Source organism: Dryobates pubescens, chromosome 13, assembly GCF_014839835.1.
Source record: "Dryobates pubescens isolate bDryPub1 chromosome 13, bDryPub1.pri, whole genome shotgun sequence".
Classification (NCBI taxonomy): domain Eukaryota; kingdom Metazoa; phylum Chordata; class Aves; order Piciformes; family Picidae; genus Dryobates; species Dryobates pubescens.
Window position 1 is genome coordinate 12,081,511 of NC_071624.1, and position 25,282 is coordinate 12,106,792.

The 25,282-nt window shown below is 43.7% G+C and overlaps 1 protein-coding gene across 4 annotated transcripts in view; it reads right to left on the reverse strand.

Moving 5' to 3' along the window:
• SENP5 (SUMO specific peptidase 5) overlaps positions 1-24,903 on the reverse strand; it is a 42,393-nt gene extending 17,490 nt beyond the window's left edge. The window contains exons 1-10 of one of the 4 annotated variants that reach the window (XM_054166945.1): positions 24,768-24,903; positions 17,237-18,825; positions 13,267-13,372; positions 12,968-13,115; positions 12,286-12,333; positions 10,295-10,372; positions 7,530-7,667; positions 5,786-5,869; positions 4,357-4,407; positions 3,578-4,266 (exon numbers count right to left, since the gene is read on the reverse strand). In XM_054166945.1, the coding sequence (XP_054022920.1) occupies positions 4,156-4,266; positions 4,357-4,407; positions 5,786-5,869; positions 7,530-7,667; positions 10,295-10,372; positions 12,286-12,333; positions 12,968-13,115; positions 13,267-13,372; positions 17,237-18,203 (1,731 nt within the window). In that variant the 5' untranslated portion in view covers positions 18,204-18,825; positions 24,768-24,903 and the 3' untranslated portion in view covers positions 3,578-4,155. Of the gene's footprint in view, positions 1-3,577; positions 4,267-4,356; positions 4,408-5,785; positions 5,870-7,529; positions 7,668-10,294; positions 10,373-12,285; positions 12,334-12,967; positions 13,116-13,266; positions 13,373-17,236; positions 18,826-19,032; positions 19,061-19,136; positions 19,156-24,767 lie in introns of those variants that run through there. The other 3 variants (XM_054166947.1, XM_054166946.1, XM_054166948.1) reach the window with 3 other exon arrangements.
• Positions 24,904-25,282: the final 379 nt, after the last annotated feature.

Below are 25,282 nucleotides of genomic sequence, written 5' to 3' on the forward strand. Positions count from 1 at the left end.
GATCTAGAAAAGCAACCTAAATCCTACCTGTTCTGTTGACAGATTTGTGTTTTTTAAATAGTAGAAAACGTTTATGCACCCTTATTTATGCAGTATGTGACACCTCAAATCTTGTTAGATTGTCACAGCTCAAACCACAGCAAGTTTTATCACTGTGCTGCTACGGAACAGAGAGCATCATTAGCGCACGGTTCAGAGTTATTGAACTAATCAGCTGGAGAGGCTTCCCCTAGTATCACAGATTCCAAAACAAGCTGCTACAAACACTCCCTCAAACATCACATCAGCTGCCTTTAAAATTAAAATGAAACCAAACTGCTGAAAGAAAATAGGGTTTATGGCAAAACTCGGGTTTATTGCTTCACAGGAGCACGGACTTCATTTGATGCAAGAACACACCCACAAAACACAGTTGCTGCTTGGTGGAGTTAAGTGTATGCTGCTTCCTGAGGCTTACATTTTCACATCAGCTTGGGTCAGTGCTACACTATATGAAGCCAAACAAAACTCTGAGGAAGTAAAGACAAGTTAAGCATTATGCTAGAGATTCAACACAAGCCAGTAACTCATAGCAAGCCTATCTGGTGTAGTAACCAGTGCAAGTGAAGTGTTCAAAGTATCACTTTCACACTCAAGAGGGCTAGGTAAGAACAGAGCACCAGTGCATTAGAAAGCACAAGGGTCCAGTCTCCCTCCTGCAAACATCCAACAGCTCAGCAATAGGCATCTCTTTACTTACCTTGCAGAACCAAGGCCACATTCTGCATATTTTTGTTTGTTTAGATTTATATCAGCTGCAGAGTCATTTTAAAGTACAAAACAAACAAAAATGGGAACTACTAACTTCTGTCCAATTGTATTTAAGGTTTATTACAACTCAGGTAGCTTAAATTTGTCACACACACAAGATGGAGGTTTCACTGGGTCTGGGACCATTTGTATAAATCAGCAGAGTGAGAAAATCTCCTCGGAACAAGTCGTGAAATTTAAGCATCAGCCAAACCAGTTCAGAGTGATTTATGAAATTCTGAAGATGGCATTAATGCCATTCCTAACAGCCAGAACTACATCCACATAAATGTGCCTCTCACAATAAAAACACTCTGCATAGTTCTGAATGTTTTAAGAACTGGTAAAACGACTACAGATTATGGAGTCCATCTCCTTTGAGGCATCAAAGACATTCTCAAGGAGGAGTTAATTAGTCCAGTTTCACAGGATACACCATTACAGAGCCTGAGATTCTGACTGCCTGTGATTAATTTCAACCCTGCACCAACATACTTTGCTTACATTAGCTCTGTTTTCAATTTCCCCTCTCTCTCTCTCTCCCCCCCCCCCCCCCCCCCCCCCCCCCCCCTTTTTTTTTTTTCAGAGGCCTCTCACTGGTGTGTTCACAGCTGGAGACTCAAGTGCAACTCCTCTGTACTGCCCCATAACCAACTGGAACACTTGTCAGCAAACCGCTAGATGACAAGAAAGCACAGAAGAAGTACTTTCCAACATGCATCTTTCCCCACCCTGTTCCCCAGTTCACGAGACAACAGACTCAAACGCAAGCCCCTTCCCCTCCAATGATCTGGTACACACATGCCCTTCCTTCAAAGCATCCCTGTTCTCCTTCCACACGAAGTTCACAGGAACGCTGCGCTTCTACTGATGCCACCAAGAAAGGGATCATCATTGAGGTCTCCTCCCAACCTCTCACACAGAGGAAGATGGTTTTCTACCAACCAAGAGTAGGCACCAAGTTTCAGGAAAGGACTACCTACGGTCCAGTGCTCCAGCACATCCCTATGCAATGAAAAATAGCCATCAACGAAGCAACTTCTCACAAAAAATAAGGGCCTTCCTTGGAAGTACTAAGTCTCCGCCGCTAGCAGACTGTCACAGCACACCTTTCAAGCTTCCTCAATAAATAGCTTAAATTCTGCAAATAAAGGCAACCTCTTTATGCAGCTTCCCTTTCTCTCTTTCACTCCTTTCCTGCAGGGAGTCATGCTTGAGAATATAGCTTCATTTCCAGGTTTCCAAAGCTGGCACTGCTTTCATGTCTCTTCCTGGCCACCCAACTCTCCCTCTTTGGTCATGCTGGTATATACATTCAGTGACAAGTCACACTGAGGTGAGAAGAACTCTATCTTCTGGCTTAAGACCAATCTTTTTGCTGAGTCAGTTTTAACCTGGACTGGTTCAGCATGGCAGCATTTGGACCATTCATGTGAGAGCAGTGAAGAGAGAAAACAAAAAGCAGCACTGACTGACATCTTCTACCCTGGCGCATGAGAAGCTACATCCCAAGTTTAAATTTTCATGGAAGTCACCCCCTACTGCTCACAGTCACTACCCTAACAAGGTGCTGCTGTTTACATCAGCAACACTTCAGAGAAACAGAAAACCACACCTTGTGGGGGTCCCTCTGCACCATACAATGGGCAAATGTACATTTAGCCACTCTGGGTCTTAAGGTCCTTATTTAAATCATCCAACCAAGTGCTTAAGGCCTTTTCTTGCTAAATGAAGCCAGCCCTTGCCAGCTGCCAAAAAGGGGAAGAGGGAATGCACAAGGATACTGCAGACCTCTAGCACAACACACGCTTCCATCTCCTGGCCTGACTGGGCTTGGTGCTCCCTCACTTCTCTTTGCTCTCTCCTGTAATCTAGGAGGGATTTGCACCTGGCTCAGCTCAAGCCTGAATTAATTTGCAAGACAGGAAAGTCAAAGTGGTTTTCCTCCACCAGAAGGCAGGGCTATGGACAGAGTGAAGCTGTGCAACAGATGATGTTTACCACTGAACATAGTTTTCCTCTGGGGTCACTCCTTTCTCTGGCAGAAAAACACAAAGAAGACATTTGCTGGTGTAGCAGACCTATGCAACAACCTCTTCAAACAAAAGGAGCTCTCTTCAGCAAGGCGCACATTAGAGTTTACAGATGAAGGCAAAAATCCCAGAAGTCTCAAGATCCACCACTCTCACTTATCCCTGCCCAGTGCAGCAACAGGTCAAAGTTCAGTGGTGGACTCCCAGCCTCCCAGCCCTCCAGAGAAGCAGGACATGAGCTTGCTGTGTTTGCACGACACGCACCACAAGTGCCATTATTCCCAACCAGACCCCTCGGTGCTACTGAACGCAAACACTACTAAGGATGCTTGAGACAATCAAACAGCAGATGCAGCAGAAATGAATTAATTTATATTTGAACAAAGGCAAAAGCCAATGGGAGGTTAACCATGACAAGCTTGAAGGGAGCTCATTTGAAGACAGAGCTGAAAGGAGAGATGCTGAAATGGTACATTTCACTGTGTACTGTGGACTTGAAAAACAAGCCAAAGCCGTCTGAGATTTAAACAGTTACAGCCAAGGAGTTTATCTTAGTATCTAAGCTGTGACTCTTCAGGGTCAGCTTTATATTTGTCCTTAATAAACACATCATGGAGATTTCTGCAGCATATAGGAACAGACCATCAATCTGACTGAACACCTTTGTACTTTTTATTACACAGACAAGTGCTGAAGCTTTATTTGTGCAAAGGCTGCTTTTTATCTATAGGGACAGGCTGATCATGACAGTTGGATAAATGTTAACAGAACAAACTTTATTAGCAAAAAGGGGTCTCCACAAATTAAATCTGTAAATGATTTTTAGCCACCCTAAAAAGTGGTGATTCATTATCATACAGTCACAACAGGGACAATGGAGCTATCAAATAGGGTTGAGCTGTTCTTTTTCTGTAACTGATTTTTGTGGTTGATACATTCAAAGCATTATTGCATCAGAAAACATATCATGCATCTTTATGTTTCCAGACAAGAATCACCTGTATTTGTCATTTCTAGCTACATCTCAAAGGTGCACCAAATCTACAGTTTTATGGTTTTAGTTGCATGCTTTGCCTATATGCATGCTGAAATAATAAATATTAAATACAGGAAAGAACATAAGAGAACCAAACTGACATAAAGAATATTTTATGGCAGCTCTATTATACTCTGCCAGCTAAAGAGCTTGTCAAAAAAATTGAGGTAACAACAGTGGCCACACCACTCAGCTGAGAATCGCTCAAAATTCACGGAAGTTTTCAGAAATTCAAGTACACAAACACCAGCTGCAACTTGTCAGAAATGCCAGAGAAATTAGGTTGGCTGCATTTTATTAGTCTATTAGCTGGCGTTCACACAGCTCCTTGTAAATCCTTTTTCTCACTCGGGGCATATCTTCCTGGGAGAACTGAAAAGGCTGGTCTAAGGCGAGGCACTTGCAGTACTGAGGAGAAGGAAAAGTCTTGATTGAAAAACAGGACATCCATTACACCAACAACACAGGCTACTGACTTTGGAAAAGCAGTACTCTTACCTGGAGCACAAAAACCCCACAGTCACTGTCATTTTTCTGTTGTGGAATGCACTAGGAGGAAAAGAAACAAGAAGGAACAGGTTAGACCTTTACTTACCCTTTCATTCTCTCAAGTCCTGCTTAAAGACCAGAAGGAGACTCAAGCGAAACGATTGGGTATCCTGTTCTCAGACCTAGCTGACTGCAGCAGTAGGAACTGAAACTGTAATTACTTACTCTGATCTCAACTTTTGCAAGGTGACACTCAACACCTTGTTAGAATAACATCTAACATTTAGAAAAATATATAGTGTAGGACACAAAACAAATTACAAATCTTTCTTTCAAGTTTATTTTCTTTCACTGACCTGCACAGAACAGCTTCTCAATTAGTTTAAATAAATGTTTGTACAGCATTATCTGCTTTACACAGCACCAAACTATATCAGCAAAGTCATGCAGGCCTAGAGTAAGATTATTCTCAGCACCCAAGCTACCAGCAGTGGCTCTCCTACCACAGCCACGTCAAAGGGTCTTGAAGAATATGAAGAGTGGTACATTGTCAAGCAACAAGAGTGTGCAAAACAGTCTCTTAAATGATAACTTTCAACCTTTGTTGTTTCTTCAAACGTGCTCAATTTTGGTATGTGGAGCTAACAAGTCCCACTCACTAGTGCTGCTATGCCATTGGCAATCAAAGAGAAAAGGTCCTTTTCTCCTCAACTCCCTGATCGTCTGACCTCACAGAACACAGGACAAACTCTGACTGCACAGGGTGAGCATGAGCACAGAGAGGAATCATTTCATCATTGTATCAGCTTCTAAAAATAAATCTGTGTGAGAAGGGAGCTGCTGGGAGTATGTGTGGTGTGCAATGACCTGTTTTATATCTTTGAAGCCATTATGGGACGGCTACGCAAATCACACATTCCCTCATTTACACTACACACGAGTTATTCCTTTTTATTGTTGCCAGACTTTGTTTACTTGTGATCAAATGCAATGTGCCACAAACAGCCCTGGAGACCAAAGCCCTTTATCCATAGCAAATATGAAATATAGGCAGTAGCAGCATCAGCCTGTTCACTTCCTCACCAAATCCCATCCATTTGGCACAGGTCAGCACAGTCCTTTTGACAGAATTGAGGAAGCTGAGTCTCCAGCACATTTAGCACTTGACCTTGTGCCATCTACAGGTTTTGCTGCACATGTATTTAACTGTCCAGAGATTAGTCTCAGATCAGTCAGCTGCAGAAAGTATGAGAAACCTAGTGGGAGCTAAACGAGCGACAGCTCTGACTGCCACGTGTAACCACTTGTGTCATTTCTAGCACCCTCCATGTGGTCAGCATAAAAGAATTCAGTACTTGTACAAATACATAGGTTTAGATGCAGTCCCCTAGAATCTCCCAGAAAGTCAGACTCCAGGGCTCAAAGTGCTGCCATTTACCTTTGTCACAGCAGTCTGCCAACCCTGAAGAAACTCAGGGCGATTCTTCTCTTTTGCTTCAGTCAGCAAATACTTTTGAATGTTCTTCAAAAAGGAAAGGGAAAAAAGTAGCTGTTATTATTCACCAGCTAAACAACAAGAGAGAGACATTGACATGCTTGCTGGTATCCTTTTGACAGTGAGGACAAATTTCAAGTGATTTAAGTATTAGGAGCTGAGCTCAGATCTAAAGGTAAAGAAATGAACTGTCGTGGGTACTGCACCTTTTACCACCAAGACTCACTTTGTTCTATTAAGGGGAGCTTTAACACCCCTCAGCCTCATAAGACACTGGTATACTTAATACCAGACCAGCTGTGGCACTCAGAGTCAGAGTGCCCCCAGACATGCAGAGAGACAAAGCACAGTCTGGCATGTGGTCCCTTCCAGCTTACTTGGCTGACACCAAAACCCTTACACTCGGCATGATGACATTTTCCTGCCTGAATCTCAATACACGACGCTCTCAGTTCTGCAGCTAATCAACAAAGCTCCAGGGAGAGTTTTAGTGACATACAGGAAAAAATAGTCTGACACAAGCTAAGAGAAGGAAGGAAGATAAATGAGCCCATGGTCTTGGGTTAAGCAAATCCTTCTACTTCTCTGTAAACAGGCTGCTGGTTTATAGCACAATTTAAACACGCTCTAGCACACTAACATTCACCTCAGTGGGTGGATCACGGCACAGTTTTGGGTATTGGCCCTCCTTCCCCTACAGAGGGCAAGAATTTAAGTGCAAATGCCTTGCCTGGAGCAAGATGGGAGAGGCCACTTAGTAAGACTGCAGGAGAGACTAGGGCTGCTGAGAGGGATCCTAGGTTTATGCTGCAAGTTCAGGAGCTGGAGAGCATGAGGTCTCTTGCTCCCAGAACAAACATTAGCTTCATCCTCAGCAAACACCAGCAGAAAAATGGTATCTTCATTCAGAAGTCCTAGCCGGGAACTCTCCTGGGTACAATAATTACTACTCTTCTGTAAGCCAACAACTACACACAGTTAAAAGTAAAGGGCTACTGCATCAAGCAAGCAATTAAGTTGACAAAATTAGCTTTTGTAAGAGGGTCATTACAATTTGCTAGTTCCAGCAAAAATTTTCTGGCTGCTTTTTTACCAGGAAGACTGATAATTTAACTCCACTGTCCAAGCTGCAGCTTTGAAAGGTTGCTGGGTTATAATCAGAGGTACACACCCTGTACCAAAGCAGATGGAGGAAAAAGGCAACACACTTAACAGCAGAGTAACACATAAACCCCGCTGGGCAGCACTACAGCATCTTCAGTCCTGTTCTCTCACGCAGGCAAACTCCCCCCAAAAGGACCACAATTTGATATTTCCTAAACACAAGTCCCTCAGCAGGTTGAAGAACTGCCATACTCTCTTCCTGGCTAGTTTGCTTCCCTTTGGCACTTGGCTTTGAGCCCCCTGCTCTTTGTGGGAGCGACAAGACAGAGCCACAAAAGGTGTGCCGATTACACGGTCAGGCTAATTAGGCAATAGGCAATCTGACCTCAACTCCCAGCTCTGGTGTGACCCTCGAGGTCTGTGCTTTAGACTCCTCAGCAGGACAAATTGATTCTCATTTCATACACGGCAGGACAACAGACACACTGCATTTAAAGTTTAAAGCTGAAAAGAAAAAGGAGGGTGTGTGTTTTGTTTAAAAACCTCCAACAGCTCAAGTGTTGCAGACACAGCCATCACTTACCTCTACACAGAACTTAAAATGAATGCCTTGGGAATCATAAAATGAAATAATTCGATTGGGGATGTTCACAGTAATGAGGGACCAGTGGACTTCCAGGTGAATAGGAATTAACAAAAGAGTCTTTTTGAACAAGTCCACCTGGCAAGAAGAACAATATACATTAGAGAGAATTCCACAGGCAGAATGCAGTAAGGCAAGATTCCCATTTGGTATCTAAGTCTCCTCTACAGCACCCCCTGATCGAAGTGTTCTTTTGCCCCCTCCACTCTTTCACTACATTCTTCATGTTTATCTCATTCACAATTTACTAGCAGGTACAAAAATCTAGTTACAGCCCAGAAAGTGACTAAAGAGCACCATACAATAGCAGAGTTAGTCACCACTATATTTGTGGCAAAGTCCTGCTCATGTTGCACCTTAAAAGCTGTGTTGATTTCCCAAGCAATGACGGTAACACCACTGAGCTTCAATTTGGGTTAGCTACAGACCTTCTGTAACAATACTCCTGCAGCTTGAGCACTACCAATTTCCATCAGAGCTGCATCGTGGATAGGTGACAGATGAAGCAGTGGTGATTACAAACCACCCATTACAAAACCATCAAGCTGGTGCACATTGACTCCCTCTGCCATAACACAGACTCTGCAACTCATCAGAGGAAGGCAGAGGAGTGCATGATGCTTTGGTGAGCAGAATAAAGGACACTCTGAAGGCATAACAGATTCATCCTTTCTTGAACTTAACTCTGTAGCAGATGTACTGTGGTCACAGGCAAGTAAACAAAGGAGAAAGTCCTAACGTACAGAACAGCTAGATCAGATACAACACCCCCAGTGTCTGGGTGGCAGATGAGCCCTTATGCTTCTGGAAGCCAGCCAAGCCAGGGCCTTTCATGATCTTTCTTTCTCCCAGCTCCTCTCAAAATGGGTGTCTAATTACTGGGGTTTTGGAGATACAGTCCAGAAAATATGCAAAAATAGAATGCTGATCTAAATTAATTCATCCTGTGGGAAGATTTCTACACTGGCTGTTTGGTTTTTTTCCCCCTAAGCACTGTGCCATTCCAACACTACGTAATTGCTGCGCCACCAGTAAAGGCAGGTTGCTGGTAGGAAAGAAAAGTCCATTTTTTGAGTAACAGTAGGAAGCCAAAGACACAAAAAAGTCTGAGCATTCACAGTGGTTATCAGCTGAGCCTGGCTCACAACAGTGCTTTGATTGTCACAAGCATGGACAATCCCGGCTCCCACCTGCAGAAACTGCTTCCTGACCAGATTACAGCATGCTCGCTACACAACAATCCATCATTCTTGGAGGGAAGCAAAGAGATGTCAGCCAGCAGCAAGCTGAGACCACAAAGGAAAACTGGAATAAGATAAATGAACTGCATCTTCCGTGATGTCCAGCAATAGCAGAGCCATGCCAAACTCAAGGGGCCTCACGTGACTCTTGTGGGATTGCTGCAGGCATGCAAACCTGTAGCAGAAGAGTGGAAAGAGGCAGCCAAAAGCTGGAAGGGTCTTTAGTTATGACCTGAGGTAGAGAAAGAACGTTGGCAACCTACATTTGCGAGACGGTGCAGAGCCAGCTAGCTGACGTGCCAGCAGGTCAGAGCAAGAGTGCCAGGCTGATTGGTGGCCAGAAGGGACAGACATAAACTTGAGCTTTGAAACCACGGCAGTTAGATGCAGAAGAGCATGTCCTTCTAGGCTCCAGCCTCCCAGGAGAGCACATTTATAAAGCCTGGTGCAATACTCGGGTGTATTTCAAAAGCAGAAACAGGTTGCCCTTAACTGCACACTGCAGCATGAAGCAGCAGTGCTTAGCTCTCGTTCCTTTTTTTAGAGACTCTTCAGGAATTTCAGTGCATGTCTGAATGACTGTCCTGCTCTCATGGGGTCCCTCCTCACCAGCACCAGGAATCCAGAATCCACCCTCACTTTTGGTGTTGTTTTTTTTTTTTCAAAACTTAGGAGAAAAAGAACATTGGGGAAAAAAAAAGTATCTGGGAATATTAAGCACCAATACTCAGTCTCTCTTTGAAGAGATTTTAATAAATTATAGGAACAGATTTTATATTTGGATAATGAGTTCATCTCTAGCATTTCACAGACGTGTGCTATTTAAGTGCTTCTGCAGAAAGATCATACATTCAAACATGGCCCTTGATTAGTCTTGCCTCATCTCCTGTATTAGAAAGGACAAATGTTCACAGGGAAAAAAAAAACCCCACCCAAAAGAGAGCACTGGTCTTTGTATTAGCTACCTCAGAAAATATTACAACTCCTGATCCAGCATGGCTCCTTGAAAGCAAGGTGAATTTTGTCACATGAACAAGAGTTCAGCTTATTAACTACAGGTCTCTAATTTCTGCTTTCTAGTACCTGTAAGTGTTCAGAGTAACAATTTGATTTTACCAAACAGTCCTGGTTTGAGATAAAAGGAAGAAGCAGAATTAAGTCTGCTCTCCTGTGGATTAGTGTACCTGGCACTGTCAGCAGCACTATGAGACATTTCTTGCAGCTGAATTAACAGCTTGCATGAACATACACAGAGATAACCTAGCACTGAAGATGAAGCCATTTAAAGAATATTTTCACAACATAATCATACTAAGTTGAATACTACCACTCTACTATTTTTATGAACCTCCTTTCATTCTGCATAGCTCCTTTGCAGATAACACGTTTTAACCCAGTTTTCAGTTAAAGCTCCAACCCAGCCCAGAAAGAGCAGAGCACTGACCACAGGGAGTTAAAGGATACCTTTTTAGTCCATCGTTTTACCCCATTATATCCTTTGGTTACGAGCTGTCTATGAAAAAAGCTGTTAAAGAAATGAACCTAGAAAAGAAAGAGAGGAAGAATGAGCACAGAAATCTTCATGCAGTGTCATTCCCCTTCCCCAACATAATTAATTCAAAACAACTTGTAATGAGGCAATATTTAATGCAGGTTTAGAAATAAAACCCCAGTAGGGACCAAAAGAGGCTTTGCTAAGCCTAAACTACTGCTATTCATTAGCAAGCAAATAAAGCAAGCCTTGTTTCCCTACAATCATGATGTGAGCTACTGCAGTATTTCTATTTATACTTCTGTATCTCCAGGTATAGATATGTTTAATTTTGTTGTTGGGGGCAGACTTGGGGGAGAAATACCAGGATAAGGAATTATAGGTTTTGTTGTTCTTTACAGGGATCAAAAGACAACACTGGACTGGCAAAGACAAGGTGGTAAAGAAGGGAGTAACTTCTGGTTTTAGTTGCTGGAAGCTCTCATATGAAAAATAGATCAAACCAGTTAGGAGATTTAATCCAACAACATGGTCATTTGTATTCACCTAGCATGAACAGCTTCACACCAAGAAAAAAATAATATAAAAATCCTGCTATTTAAAAGCATTTTAAAGTTATAGCACATCCATCTTGTAACTAAACACCTATATTTGTGGCAAAAAAATGTTAAAGCCCCCTATTTAGCTCCAGGTTAACACTATTATTCCCCATGCTTAGCTTCTTGCAATTACAGGAACAGATTAATACCAATGGGTATCTGCAACATCTGTTTTTAATAATTCTGCCAGTGTAGAGGTGGTAGTGGGCTGGAATTATTACTTGAAAAAAGAAGTTCAAAAATTCAGCATCTGAAAACACAGCCTAACACCCATTAGTTATGCCAACAGACTTCAAAACTACTTTCTGAGGTACCAGCACAAAATCTCCCATGAGGATTTCAATTATGCACTATGAAGAAAAAGCAGACACAAGCAAACAGATACAATCTCCAATACCACAACCTTAGCACACACTCAGGAAGTACAGAGAATACTAATGAAGAATCACCATCACCACCAATCAAAGCAAGAACACTCTTTCTTCTGAGCCTTAAGATTTTAAGAGCTACATTCTGCAGAGCCCATCTAAAAAAAAAAAAAAAGGGGGGGGGGCTTTGTTTGGTTCTCTCTTTGTGGTCTCACCTGAAAATTGTTCAGCTCTACTAATAAACAGATGGCTTTTTATAATTGCCACTGCTGTAAATTTAGCCACAGAGGGGGTGTGGGGGTGTGTGTTTTCCTGATTTTTTTTTTCCTCCTTTTTTCAAACTGCCACCAAGTTAGACACTCCAGTTGCAAAGCAGTAAGCATTCTGTTGAAGGTGCACAAACCAAAGAGTCCTGCCGAGGAACCAAGCAGCTCTGCATCAATTCACATTCACCAGGCAGGCAGCTGACGCAGTTTGAGCTGTTATGGCCCCCACAGCTGCGAGGTGGGCGGGTGGGTGAGTGCAAGCAGCACATGTGCATGGTTCAGCTGCTACCATTCATGGTTTGTCATCTCAGCAGAAATCCATCTTCATCAGAAATTTCAGCTGAAACACCAGACTGGTGAGCAAGGGCATGGATAAAGCACTTTAGAACTAGATGAGCTGAGGGCAAAAACCTCCAGGGGAGAAAGGAGAGTGGGATGGGTGAACACAGGGCACCTGTCTTCTACAGGTACCTCAGCAACATCAGGCCACCACAGAGACCACCTGCAGAGCTAATCAAGTAAGTTCCTGAAACAAGAGCAACAGCACTGAAAACTGTATTTTAGTACAGGAAAGGAAGAAAATTTGAGCAGCAAATAGCAACAAATTATAATGGAACCACTCAGAACATCACTGAGCTAAAATCTCTGTTCTCTGTATGAAACAGCAATGTTTCACCCTTCCCTCTCAGTACCTCATTAGGTACATCTGCATCATAACAAAAGCCCTCACCTTTTCAGGGACTGCATCCATGACGAGTTCACCATACATGTTAATTACCTGTAAAAGTTAGTAAATACTTGAACACAAACAGAACAGTACTGTAAAACCCAAATTCACAAGCTCCTGTCAAATACAGGGCACTTCACACAGCTGCAACAAGGAGCTGAGCAATGACAGTAACATTTTGCTCTGAAGGACAAGCGCTCTGGAACTAATAGTGGTTGGCCCAGAGAGAGACTGTAACTGGCTGCTTGAAGCCTGCCTCAATCTGAAACGCAGTTTAATTCCACTTAAGTTCAGTGGTGCATGCCCTGGGCGCTGCAACCTTCTTGGGTTTTTGGCTGAGGGACACAGTCTGTTGCTCCACTCTACTGCTCTTGCAATCTGTTCAAGCTTGGGGGTAGGGGAATATGCTAACACCTGTAAAGGTGGCCACCATTTTCTCAGTGTAACACCATCTCTTCAAAAGGAAACTTGTGACACCTCCCGTCTCGCAGACTTGGAACCACTATTACTGCACCTGCCCTTGTAAAAGCTGCTCACTGTTTCTTTCACTTCTCAAGTGTGAAGGATAGTCCGGCTATAATGCAGCAGGTGATAAAGTGATACCCCAATATAAATGGGCTTTAAAAAAAACAAACAAAACCAAAAACAACTGGTAAGGAAGCACATAAACACCAGCAGCTCTGACCTGGTCGTTCAGCCAGTTCTGGCCATCCAGTGTAGCCAAATCATCCATATCTAGCATGTGCTTATTATAGAAGACACGGAAATTGCAAGTGGAGGTTTTGGGATGTTTTTCCCGGTACTTCATGATTTCCCTGGTGATAAAAGCTTTTCTAAGGATTGGAAAGGTAGAAAGAGAAAAGAAAAAAAGAAAAAACGTTAAGGTCATGTCAAAGAGACTTCTCTTCTGCTAGGTGTTAGACGTGGAACATGCAGCAGCAATGTGAGCAATTTGTTCTTTAGAATTTAAAAATGGCTACACACCTATGGGAAAAATCTTCATTAAAGTCTTCTTTTAATCTTTCCATGACATCTTTTTCACAGAGTGGTACTAAACTGCCATATTTCTTCATAACTTCATCTAGGAATCCTTTAAAGATACCAGAAAAAAAAATGAAAGTGCAACTATAAAAAAAAAACCAAACCCTTCCAAATTCACTAATCCAAAGAAGCACTCAGTTCTTCCAAGTGCAAGCAGCAATCATTCTGCATTGGACTAACACACAGCACCACACATGGCAAGGGTGTGTGTATGTGTGTATATATATACATATATAAAAGAAAACTAAGCTCAAATTAGCAACAATAAATAAAAGTGGGGTCGGGGAAGGAGGACAAAATAGAAAGCAGGAATCTGATCACTCAGCTTCACAGGAAAAGATCAGACTCCATTATTAGCACATATAGAATCATAGAATCAATAAGGTTGGAAGAGACCTCAAAGATCATCAAGTCCAACCTGTCACGCAAGACCTCAAGACTACTAAACCATGGCATCAAGTGCCACATCCAATCCCCTCTTGAACACCTCCAGGGATGGTGACTCCACCACCTCCCTGGGCAGCACATTCCAACAACTAACAACTCTCTCTGTGAAGAACTTTCTCCTTAATTTGAGCCTAAACTTCCCTGGTGCAGCTTGAGACTGTGTCCTCTTGTTCTGGTGCTGGTTGCCTGGGAGAAGAGACCAACCCCCTCCTGGCTACAACCACCCTTCGGGTAGTTGTAGACAGCAATAAGGTCTTCCCTGAGCCTTCTCTTCTCCCGGCTAAACAACCCCAGCTCCCTCAGCCTCTCCTCGTAGGGCTTGTGCTTGAGGCCTCTCCCCAGCCTTGTTGCCCTTCTCTGGACACATTCAGGAGTCTCAGTGTCCCTCTTAAACTGAGGGGCCCAGAACTGGACACAGTACTCAAGGTGTGGCCTAAGCAGTGCTGAGCACACACATGTACAAACATCAAGCTAATACCAGTGCTACTAGGAGAATCCACTCTCCTGCCTATTTCAATCAGCATTTTAAATAATTTTAATGCAACATGAAAAGTCATCAATTTCTGCCACAGTTTTTCATTGAAAACCCAGTCTCTCCTTCTTATGGTATGCTTGAACATAAGGAGCCTTGGCTGGCAGGGTATTTGCAGACTGTTCAGTTCCTCTGCTGCCACCACAGTGAAGAGAAAAGACACCAGACAGATTCTCAGCAAGTTTAACTCATTTACCCTTGTATCCTAGGGATAGCATTTAAGGTGACAAGGACAGACGCATCAGTCTGACATTGCCTGGGAAAACACTGGGCAACCATAATACCAGAAACAAGGTATTCACTAGGAAATAATGAAGATATGAATGCTGAAAGAATTAAAAAACCCTGAGGAAATATTTTTTTTTTCCCTCAAACACAAGACTGGAACACTGGGGATGTAAATCCCACCCAAGAATCTGAAGTCACTTTGAGAATGAAAGAGAATGGAAAAAGGATTTCAACCCTTGCTGGTGAATAAAAAAGAAAAAGACCAAGTCATCCAGCTTTCTGAAAACTAATTTTCAAATGCAGCACTAAACACATGCTCTGTGCACAGAAAGCTGGATCTGAAATCAGAGTCCAGGGAATTGCAGTAACTCAAACTCCAGGACTCTTCTCAGGCTGGAGTTTTGTGCAGAGAGCATAAGCAGACAGTGCAGTGCATGATGAGCTCTCTGATTACTAAAGCTTTTGCAGCACTTCCTGAAAACTTTCAAAGATCAGAATGGGAAGGAGCAAGATGAGAGAAACACCTGAGAGAAATAAGTGCCAGAAGCAGAGCAGTAAGGAAAGAATTATAAAAAGAAAAGGAGAGAGACAACAAAACACAAAAATCTGAGAAAAGCAGTGCAGATACAGCAAGAAATAGACCCAGATGTGTGACAGAAGGAAGGGAGGACTGAAGAGTGAGATCACACAAGGAAGCATTCTTCATGGGAAGATAACCTTCCTCACAACTCTGCCACACATTTGGCTAACGATTTTTATCCTTCATACCTTACATTCTGACAAAGAGGTATTTCTCACTCTGGCTAGAGAATCTAGATAGAGGATGCATGGGCCTTATAAGAGTACCTTATTCTCTTTTAATATATACAATTTTTAAAAGCTTTTTATTCATACTCACAGAGGAAGGATTGTTCTTGTAGTTACAACTAATAGCAGCAGAGTTCCGGGAGACCCTTAGCTAGGCTCTGACCTCACTGTGGCTGATTGTAACTGAATAACTCAAGGAGGAAAATATGAAGTTCAGACATGGTGCAAGATCAGGAACCCATCACGAACAGGATTTAACCATGGAGCTCTGTTTGATATCTAATAGCATATCAGAATGCACTCAATATTGCAGCCCTGTTCAGCTGCTGCAGAGAAATTCAAAACTTGAGAGCATCCCTACACTTCATCTCCTTCATGCATCTACCCTAGGAATCCTTGGCAGGTTAGCAGTGTCTTTTAGGGTGCCATTATTTATTAACAACACTCCTAAACAGACAAGAACTCCTCTACATATTTATATCAAAATTAGAATTCTTTTTTAGTTCTTCATCTGAGAAAGCTCAGAAATGCTGTAATATTGGTATGAATGTGTACACAGTGTAGACTTGCCTTCAATCCTCAGAGAGGAATCCTCAGCTCTGAAAAAAATGGAAACTGGTCTCATCTACTTTCATGCTGAAGTTAGGGAAGAACTCCCTTAAAATTGTTCAGTGTGGGAAAATTTAGTGACTTTGCTGTCTTATTTAAGTTATTCAGGCCTCTTAAGAACATGACTACCTATCAGACTACAAAACTGTAACTCTGCCACTCTGATAAGTCTTGGTTCTTGATGGTTAACAAAGACTATCATTGTTCTTCTGGACAAACTTCAAAGCTCCATTGCAGAAGAGGTCTGTTCACTCTGGTACCACAGTTTCTCTCGGTTTCTCACATAGCACCTGGTCCCCATTGGGTCATAGAGGAACACATCCCACACTAACTTGCATCAACTTCTGAGGTTCAATGTCTCCTTCTTCATGTTTTGCTTTAGAGAACCAATTGCAAAATAGAAGGCTAAAAAGACAGGCAGAAAATTTGGAGCAAGTCAAACTTCAATCCCTTTAACGGCAGTTGACACCAGCTTCCAGTTTATGGGAATCTATGAAGTCCATTCCTCCAAAGGAAGACTTCAGCTACCAGAACAACACTGAACTTTGAACCTTATGTGTACCATATGCTGCTATAGATAAGACATCAATTACTATTTTTAGCATGTCCCTCTTTTAGAGAGACTATCAAATGTTGCATGCTCAGCACTGAGTAAAAAAGAAATCCCAAAGCCTTTTTTGAACCTTTGCTATGACTTCTCTTGCCTTTAAAAAATTAGTCTAGGAAGATCCAGTGAACAATTGTAGAAGAAACCAAATGACATTAAACAATACTTGGCTATTTAAACCTTATATTCATTAAGTGATTCAGTTTCAGTCTAAGACAGAGCAAGAGAAGAGAAGGTACAGCTGGAAGTCTTAGAACACGAAAGATTTTCAAAAACCAAGGTGAGAGTTGCAATTGTCATCCATTTAAAAATGTGCAAGTTTCAACCCCACACCATCTTCTGAAACTGTGATAGAAGACATTTTAAATGTCTATAGACATAGCTTTCCACAAAGATTCCAACTAAATTACATTTCATTCTCTAAACCAAAAGAAGCAGAGACACCATTCAACTATCCCTCAAAACAGCTCATCAGGTAAGCACTGATTTGCCTTTCCTCCATGCAGCTTGCCTCCTATCAGCTTCACATCATTAGTGCTATGCTAAGCACCCTTTACAGTTCATAATTGGAAAAAATCAAACAAAACACTTTTAACAAGGGAATTAATGCAACATACAAACTCCACAATACATCCAGCAGTTTCAGGAACTCCTGGAAACCCTAAAATATGTAAAAGGTATACCACAAAGCCACGTTGCCAACTGCTCATCATCCACCCGGGAAGATTTCTGAATGTTCCTTTTGCCTCCCTTCCGAGTTCCTGATTTCAGTCCTGTGCTTTCTGGTGAAGGCTCCTCAAGAGGACTTTTACAGTAAGGGTGATCTAGTAACTTTGCACTAAAATTGTCCAGGTTTAAGGAGTCCTCTACTTCCATTTGGCCAGAGCTGTCTTCATTTTGTGCCATCTCCATGGATAAAGGTCCATTTGCAAAATTGTCATTGACATGAGAACTCTGCAAGGAGGACTGCAATTGTGTCATTCCATCTACACCCATAACCTCATCACATTCTGCGTTTTCTTGATCTGAAACAGAAATTTCTTTTCCTGCAGCGGAGACTAAAACATCAGAGCAATGATCCTCTGCCAGAGCCCCGTTGATCTCCACCTGGTGCAAGGCCTCCGCCTCTGGAGAAGCTCTAGCATGCAGTTCTGGCAGGACAGCATCCACGCTGCCATCCTGCCCACCAGACTCCGGCTCCTCAGAACACAGCTCAGCACTCAGAAACGCATCCTGTGTAGGGCAGACCTCAGGTGTAGGAATTTCCTTCTCCTCACCTGAAGATTTGGGGGTGTTATTGTTCATACCTGGCGAGCTGTACCGGTGCCAAAGCCGGCTGCTTTTAGATCTTGAGTAGGTAAGCCAATTGCACAACCTGCTTTCCAAACGCCGCCGGAGCGCCTCCGGGTGGTCCCTCGTACCTTTCTGCACCCACCTTGGCCTGATTTTTCTGGTTTTTCCCAGTCTGCAGGTTTTGCCTTTTGCTCGAAGTTTTGGGGATTTTATAACTCTATACCAGGACCTAACCATAGAGAGTTTCTTGTGCATCATAAACGAAAATCTCTTTTTTACAGTGCGATGGTTAAATTTTGACCTCTTTATAGCTGTCAAGGGGCCACAAGTTCCATTCCACTCCCTTTGCAACAGCATTTCCTCTTATAGTTGTCTAAAACTGTTAGGACTGTGTTGCCCTCACCATTACTGCTCTCCTCCCTGCTATATACAAACCCACGGTTTTTTACAGGTAAGGCAGCAGCACCCAGAGTACCACAGGAGACATAATGGATATTGCCAGAGATGATATTAAGAACAGTGACACTTTCAAACTCTTCTTTCAAGGGATCTTCACTCTAGACAGATTCATTGTTGAGCTTTCTTACTACTTCTCCAGATGAGCTTTCAGCTCTGTGATAGCGACAGGATGGTTTTGCTCTCGGTAGTTTTGTAAGCAAAGCTGTAAAGTTCAGCAGTAGGTTTTTGATAGGTCTCTGCATCTACAGGCACATCAGGAGTCCACTTGCTTTGGTGCTCAAGCGCTCTTCTTCTGCACTGCAGTCTGCTGTACAGTTTGCTGTGATTTAACCTCACAACTAGCTGAGCACTCGGTCTTATTTTCTTAGCTAGGAAAAATTGCTTTTGGAAGCAGCATTTTCCAAGCTCCCCAAATCCGGTGGTCCATCTTCTAGACCAGGTCAGCAACTGCCTTCTTTTCCAAAGCAATTGTCTTCTGTGGTTTTTCATTCTTCTGCTGCATTATGATCTTGAAAAACAGCTGAAAGAATAAAGGAAATTAATTCAGTTATCTGGACTGTAACATAATAGCAAAACACTACGACACATTCCTCAGGCAACACGCCTATCTAAATTCCATTCTCCAAACGCAATCCCACGTTCCCTAGGACATTCTCATTTGCACCAAAAGTAAAAAAGAAGCAAGAGTTGCAATGGCCCAGCACATAAACAGCCTCTTCTCATTTACCTTCCCTTGAGGTAAAATGATAAACAGGTAATCCCCACCCACCCCACACTCCCTATATGTAATTTCTGGCTCTAGCCTGAGGTTAAACCTCTCTCAATACCCACTTTGTAGAGCAAGCATGATTAACTTGTTTGCCTCAAAAGGCTTTTGAAAAACAAAACTCTGAAGTCCAAGTTAGTCAACAAGTGTGTGCAGGTACCCAGTTCCACCAGCCTGGTACAAAGCAAACGTTTATTCTTGTGCAATAGATGTTAGCAGGCACTTTGTGTGAAGACACTTCACATGCTCACACAAATTCTTCCCTTAAAGGAACAGCGATGCACATGCTGCCACAGAAACGCTGATTCTCTGACTAGATAAAGAATGACACAGCTTACTCTGAAGTGGTTCCTCTACGTTTACAGCAACAGCTGACTCCATAGGACAACACCACCATCAGTTACTGTAGTCAGTGTTTGTCTTAGCATTAAGAAAACACCCAACAAACTATCAATGCAAGACACCAGTTCATCATCTTAAAATTCCCTTTGCCCAGTAAAATCCTGCATCTCAAAGTGTGCAATAGGGATAGATCTGCAATTACATGAGCATAAAGCCTGCACTGTAACATCCATTCTTCTTCACAACATAACTAAAACTTAATTCAAGGGCAGAAGACTCCAGAAACACAAGGGGAAGGTATCAGCTGAGGACACGACATAGGACGTTTCATGCAAATTGTCCTGGCCTCATCAAGTACACCGCATCCTGTATTGTACAACAGCTTGGTTTTTTCTCAAGTTCAGAAATGAGCTTTGCTCCCCAACTCTACCCAACTGATTCTGACTTACAGACAAATTTATAACTAGTTTTCCCTTAGCTACATCTGTCCCAAGCCCTGCATGAAGCCATCATCTAGCTGAAAATAAAAGAACCTATACATGGAAAGAGCACATTAACAATTGGACTTTAAAGGCAAATATGAGTGCTTGGCTCCTACACAAACAGGTATTTAAAGTGTGACTTTAAAAGTTCTTCTGCATTTTTCACTCTACTCATCTTAGACACAAACAGCAGGTGGCTTTTTAAAATTTTTTTCCCATGGAGGAGTGGGAGGGGAGCAGAAATACAGAAAGGATGAAGAATATCATTTAACATTCACAGAAGGTATTACCACCACACAGAAAAGAGTCCACAGTTCACCATCTACAACACAGAAATGAACCAGGCTATGTCCCCTGACAGAGATGTGCAAGACAGTACAGCTTAACAGTGTAAACACTGCAACAGGGTCTAGCTCTTTTCTCATACTTGCTCTTCTAGCACTGACATATTTCTCCACGCTAGATCTGGTTTCTGCCTGCTTTTATGCTACAAACTTTACATATCTGTCTATTGCACATGACACCTCCAAAACATGCCTTGAGCAGCCCCAGGAAACATCTGTCAAACCACAGCCTTCTTTAGGACAGCTTATTCCAGCCACACTTCCATCCAGATCAGCCAAGCCAACCCAGCAACACCACAGTGTTCTCAACAGAACTACATACACAAGGAGTTTCAGCCAATATGGCTAGTGTTAAGTACTCCAGGAAGGTTTCACTGCTTCACAGGAACTGTGCACCTGCCTGGGTTTAAGAACATCCCTAAACACTTTGGAGTCATTGCTTTTCTCCTGGCTCTGTCACAGCAAAATCCAACAATCCAACCTCCTTCCTCAGAGGAGGAAGAAGGCTGAGTGACCACTGGTTTTCTGAAGACAAAATACACAGGAGCTGAAATGTCTACAGCTGCCATTGTTTCACCCACAGCAGACTGAATTAATGGTCACAGAAGGGAAAATACTGAACTAGATTCTAGCAAAGAATAAGTCCTGATAACAAAAATAACCTGAGGTAACTTGAATTGAGAGACAAGAGTGGTGCCACAGTTCCAATGCAATCAGTTGCAACAGCAATTGAAACAGCTCATTTGCACATCAGCACCATGAAATGCAGCTTCTTGAACTGCAACAAAGGAAGATCTTAGGAAAGCTACTCTACCCACCTGTTGTTCAGCTTCATTTTTAACATAGATCACTAAAAAATGCTTGGTGTTATAACTTACAGGATTACAAAATGTTTTGTGTTTGTGATGCACACACCAGCTTCTCCAGAGTGAAAGTTCTCCTCTGTACAAGTAAGTTTCTCCTTAAAAAATGGACTCCTTAAAAAATTGACTAAGCCATTTAACCCAAGCAAACTTTTCATACCCTCCCCTCTTCCTTTTCAAACATAATCAGTTTCGAGCCTGGATCCCTTTAAAGCAAAGGCCTCCAAGGAGCAGTTAATCCCAGTTCTATGAGCTGAAATAGTTCACTTTTCTAATAGCAGTATTACTTTGAGTGACAAAAGATAATCCATAGACAAATGTTTAATTAAAAGTACTGCTTGAAGAACTTATTTTCCATCAGTGCTACCAAAGCATTGCTGGTTTTACTTGGCAACATAAATCAGCAGGGCAGAAGGACAGCTTAGGAAGTGGTCTGATAGAAAAGGAACCGAAGCGAGCAACCTAAGACTGAAAGTAAAGCAAGCACCACCCAAAGCTTAAGAACCCGAAGTGAAAGTCACATCTTTGCCCCATACACTGACACAAGTTAAGAACCTCTGAAACAGAGGAACTTGCAGCAGTAAAAGAGCTGTTTGGTTGGTGTAAGCCATACCTCTACTGCACAGGGACACTGCCAAGACTACACCAGAAAAATCTTAAATTCAAAAAAGCTCCAAATGTACACATCCCAAAGACCACAACTTACTGTAATTCAGCTGTGACTGACTTATCATCTACAAATGATTAAATATTAAAAGGCACAAACTCTTTTGCACTGGAGAAAGACACCCCTAGACTGTTACAGCTCTGTACTAATGGCAGATTCTGGTTATAAATTTGCTTCATACTCGGAGCTTTTAAAACCGCATTTGGGAGCCACTCTGTTTTCAGCTGGAGACTTACCCTGAGAGCTCTGGTGAGCTACAAGAGAGCACGACCTTGTATCAACATAAAGCCTACCTAAAATTCACTAAACAGCAACACAAGAGGAATGGAAGAATGGGAGGCCCTTGATTCTTTACCAACTAACAAATTCAGCAGATGCACGCTCTACTTTCACTGGAGCCATTAGCAGCTCACTCTACAACTTACATTGCTACAGCTTCAATGAAATGAAGTACTGGAAAAGACACTACATGTTCACATCTTCCACCAATTTTAAGCCTGTTGTAGTTTAACAGCTAATTAATCCCTGGCAGTCCTATTTATTTTTGCCAGGTTTAGAGAGCCCAGGTTTCAAGTGAAAAACACCAAAATGGGAAAGGCAGTCCCAGGCAATGCTGCTGACAGGACTTTAATCAAAGGTTTCTAGCTGGCACCTGAAGTATCAGACCACAGAAACCTCTTGTCCACACGTTCTGAAGAAACCCATCACACTTCAGCAGCACAGCTCACCACCAGCACATCAAGGGACACATGCAGCTGGCAAGTCATTCAAATACAGCTCACTTGCTAACTCTCAGATTGTTTTGTTGTTTGTTTGCTTTCCCCAGAATGCCTAGATTCTAATGCTGCTATTCAAATATGAAAGGCTGTTTTGAAGAGCATAAGTAATGTAAATAAAGCAAACAGCCTTGAAAGCGTGACCTTATGTGGGCACGAGTTTAATCTGTGCATCACCATCTCCCAGGGGAGGCAGCAGCTCTTGCGACACCCAATGAGTCCAGTATTTTGCAGCTGAGATCTGGGGCAAGCTCCCAAGGACAGAAGATAAGCAGGAAAGAGAAAGCAGGCCTGAGGTTAGAGAGCTGAGATATGCTGTGCAAGAAGATGCCTGCCCTCCCCAAACCAGAATCCAAAATTGGAAATAGAGAGAGGAAACTGGGGAAGGGTGTCTCTCTGCAAACCACCCCGTGGCCAGAGCAAAGCTGACAAGGTCAGGAAGTCTGAAATGATTCAATTAGCACATGCAGAAGTAACGAAGGTTCACAGCACTGGGAACTAGCTCCCCTTTGCTGCCTTTTCTGACCTGCCCACCACAGTTCTGTGAAATCGAAACTGAACATTTTGTCCCAGGGGTGAAACAAGACGGAGGGAAACACACTTTGACAAACATAACTTATTAACACAAGATCATGCAGAAATGGCTGAAGTCCAGTCACCAGCTCATGGAAGCACTGCAAGTCACACAGCTGATGATCTCAGCTATCACACTGCAAGGGTTAAACTCTGACAGTTACTTTGGTCTCTTCCTGTCTCTCAACTAGTGCTTTTGGGAGCAAACCCCCAGTTAGTTACACATGTGCTAAATTTATTTTTGGCAAGAGAATTATAATTTACTTACAAAAATAGCCTCCTTTAGGCTAAACTAGATTAGTAGAGGTATGTGTATCTCAGCTATCAGATAAAATAGCATTTAAGAGGAATACTGTCAGAAATCAGTGATGAAAAAGATTCTAGAATAAAAACCAAAGTCACTTCTGTAAAAGTAAGGCATAAAGATATAAATAATGTTGAATCTTCAGGCATTAGTATGATTTTAATGAAGTATCACTGAAGCTTTGTCCCTTCCTTCCTGAATACCTCTACAAGGCAGACGCATGGAACTAGCTGAAAAAAGTCCATCAAACTTCTCTAAGCCATGTTAAGGAAAGAGAGCCCAAACTTTCAATCAAAGTCCTTGCACATGTCTGGGATCAAAAGTCCCCCTGATGCTTTCTAAAGGCTTACCTTAAGACACAGTGTATTTCACAAATATTATTTTCCTGCAATTTTGAAAAATAGATTACTTCTCTACTTGTGTTTGTGACACACACACAGTAAGGTGAGGCTGTTACCAAAGGCAATCTGCTTCTCTTCTGAGCATGAACAAGTTTAGTTTGGAGATGGCTGTAGGGAGAGCACACCAGTTAAATTCGGTCCTCAGCTGAGGAACCCAGCTCTGCTGTTCCTGTCCGTGGTTCAGCACCACACCTGTGACAGCCACCCCTGCTATGCTCCCTATCCCCTCCTCACCAGTGCAGCCCAGTTTGGAAGGGCTCAGGGAAGGAAGAGCAAATAGCACTGCCACAGATAAGCTCCCTGCTTACACAGCAAAGAAGCTCTGTGAGCAAAAGACAACTTGGGGGCAGAGAAGTTGGGGTGATAGCCCGGTGAAAAAGAAATCCTCTTGCAACAACTGAGGATCCCTTTGTACAGCTGCCCAGCTGCCATGAATACCCTGACTCTGCGAGTCTTGTAGCTATGGAGAGGCTATGCGTGCTGCCCAGGACGCACCGGCACAGGAGAGGCTCTGCACCGCCCCAGGATGCTCCTCAAGGTCCCTGTTCCCGCTAGCCCAGTCAAACCTCTATGATAACGCCATGAGCCAGCGCCGGCCCCCGGCCTTCACAGGGCGGGCAGGAGAGGCCGGACTGCAGAAGGCCGGGAGGCAGCACAGGGGCAGCGGCCTCCGCCCGCGCTGCGAGTGTCAGGCGACCACGCTCCCGGACCCGCCGCTCTCCGGCCACCGGAGTCGGGGCAAACCCAGGTGAGCGAAGCCTGAGCGTTGCCACAGGGAGCTCCGGGTGGGAGCTGCCAAGCGCTCTCCCTGCGGCCGGGGCTTGGCGACCGCTGACCAGGCCGCGCTGCCCTGCACTGACAGGGCCGAGCACGTATCGAGCTTTGGCCGGGGCCACCGCCAACCGCCGTCAGGGCCCGCGGGGGCCCACCGCCCCACGCCTCACCTCTGCCCGTCGGGGCGCCTGGCTCGTCCCGGCAGCCGCCAGGGCCGCGCTCCGCCCCCCTCCCGCCGCCGCCACCACACGCCGGACCGGAGCGCGCTGCGTCGGCGCCGCCGCGTCAGCCCTGCGACGGGCGCGGGGCAGCGACCGGCGGGGGCAGCGCGCCTGCGCCCTTCCGCCCGAGGAGCGGGGCCGGGTCGGCGGTCGCGGGGCAGGGCTTGCACTGCCCGGCCCGCCCGGTTCCCCTTCCTGCGCTGCTCTTCCGGGAAGCCGGAGCAAGGCGTCCCAGGGATGCGTGAGAGCAGAGGTGACGCGGGCCGCTGTCACTCGGCAGCAGCTCTCTTCCTTCCCCTTTAGTCGCGGCCGAGGGCAGCGCTTCTCGACATGGGGCCCGGGGACCCGGCAGGCTGCGGCTGCTCCGTTCCTGGCTGCACACTGGCAGTGGCCGCAGAAACGAGGAATTCACAACCTGACTCTTTACAATAAACCGTGAATTAATATCTTGATATATGGATGTG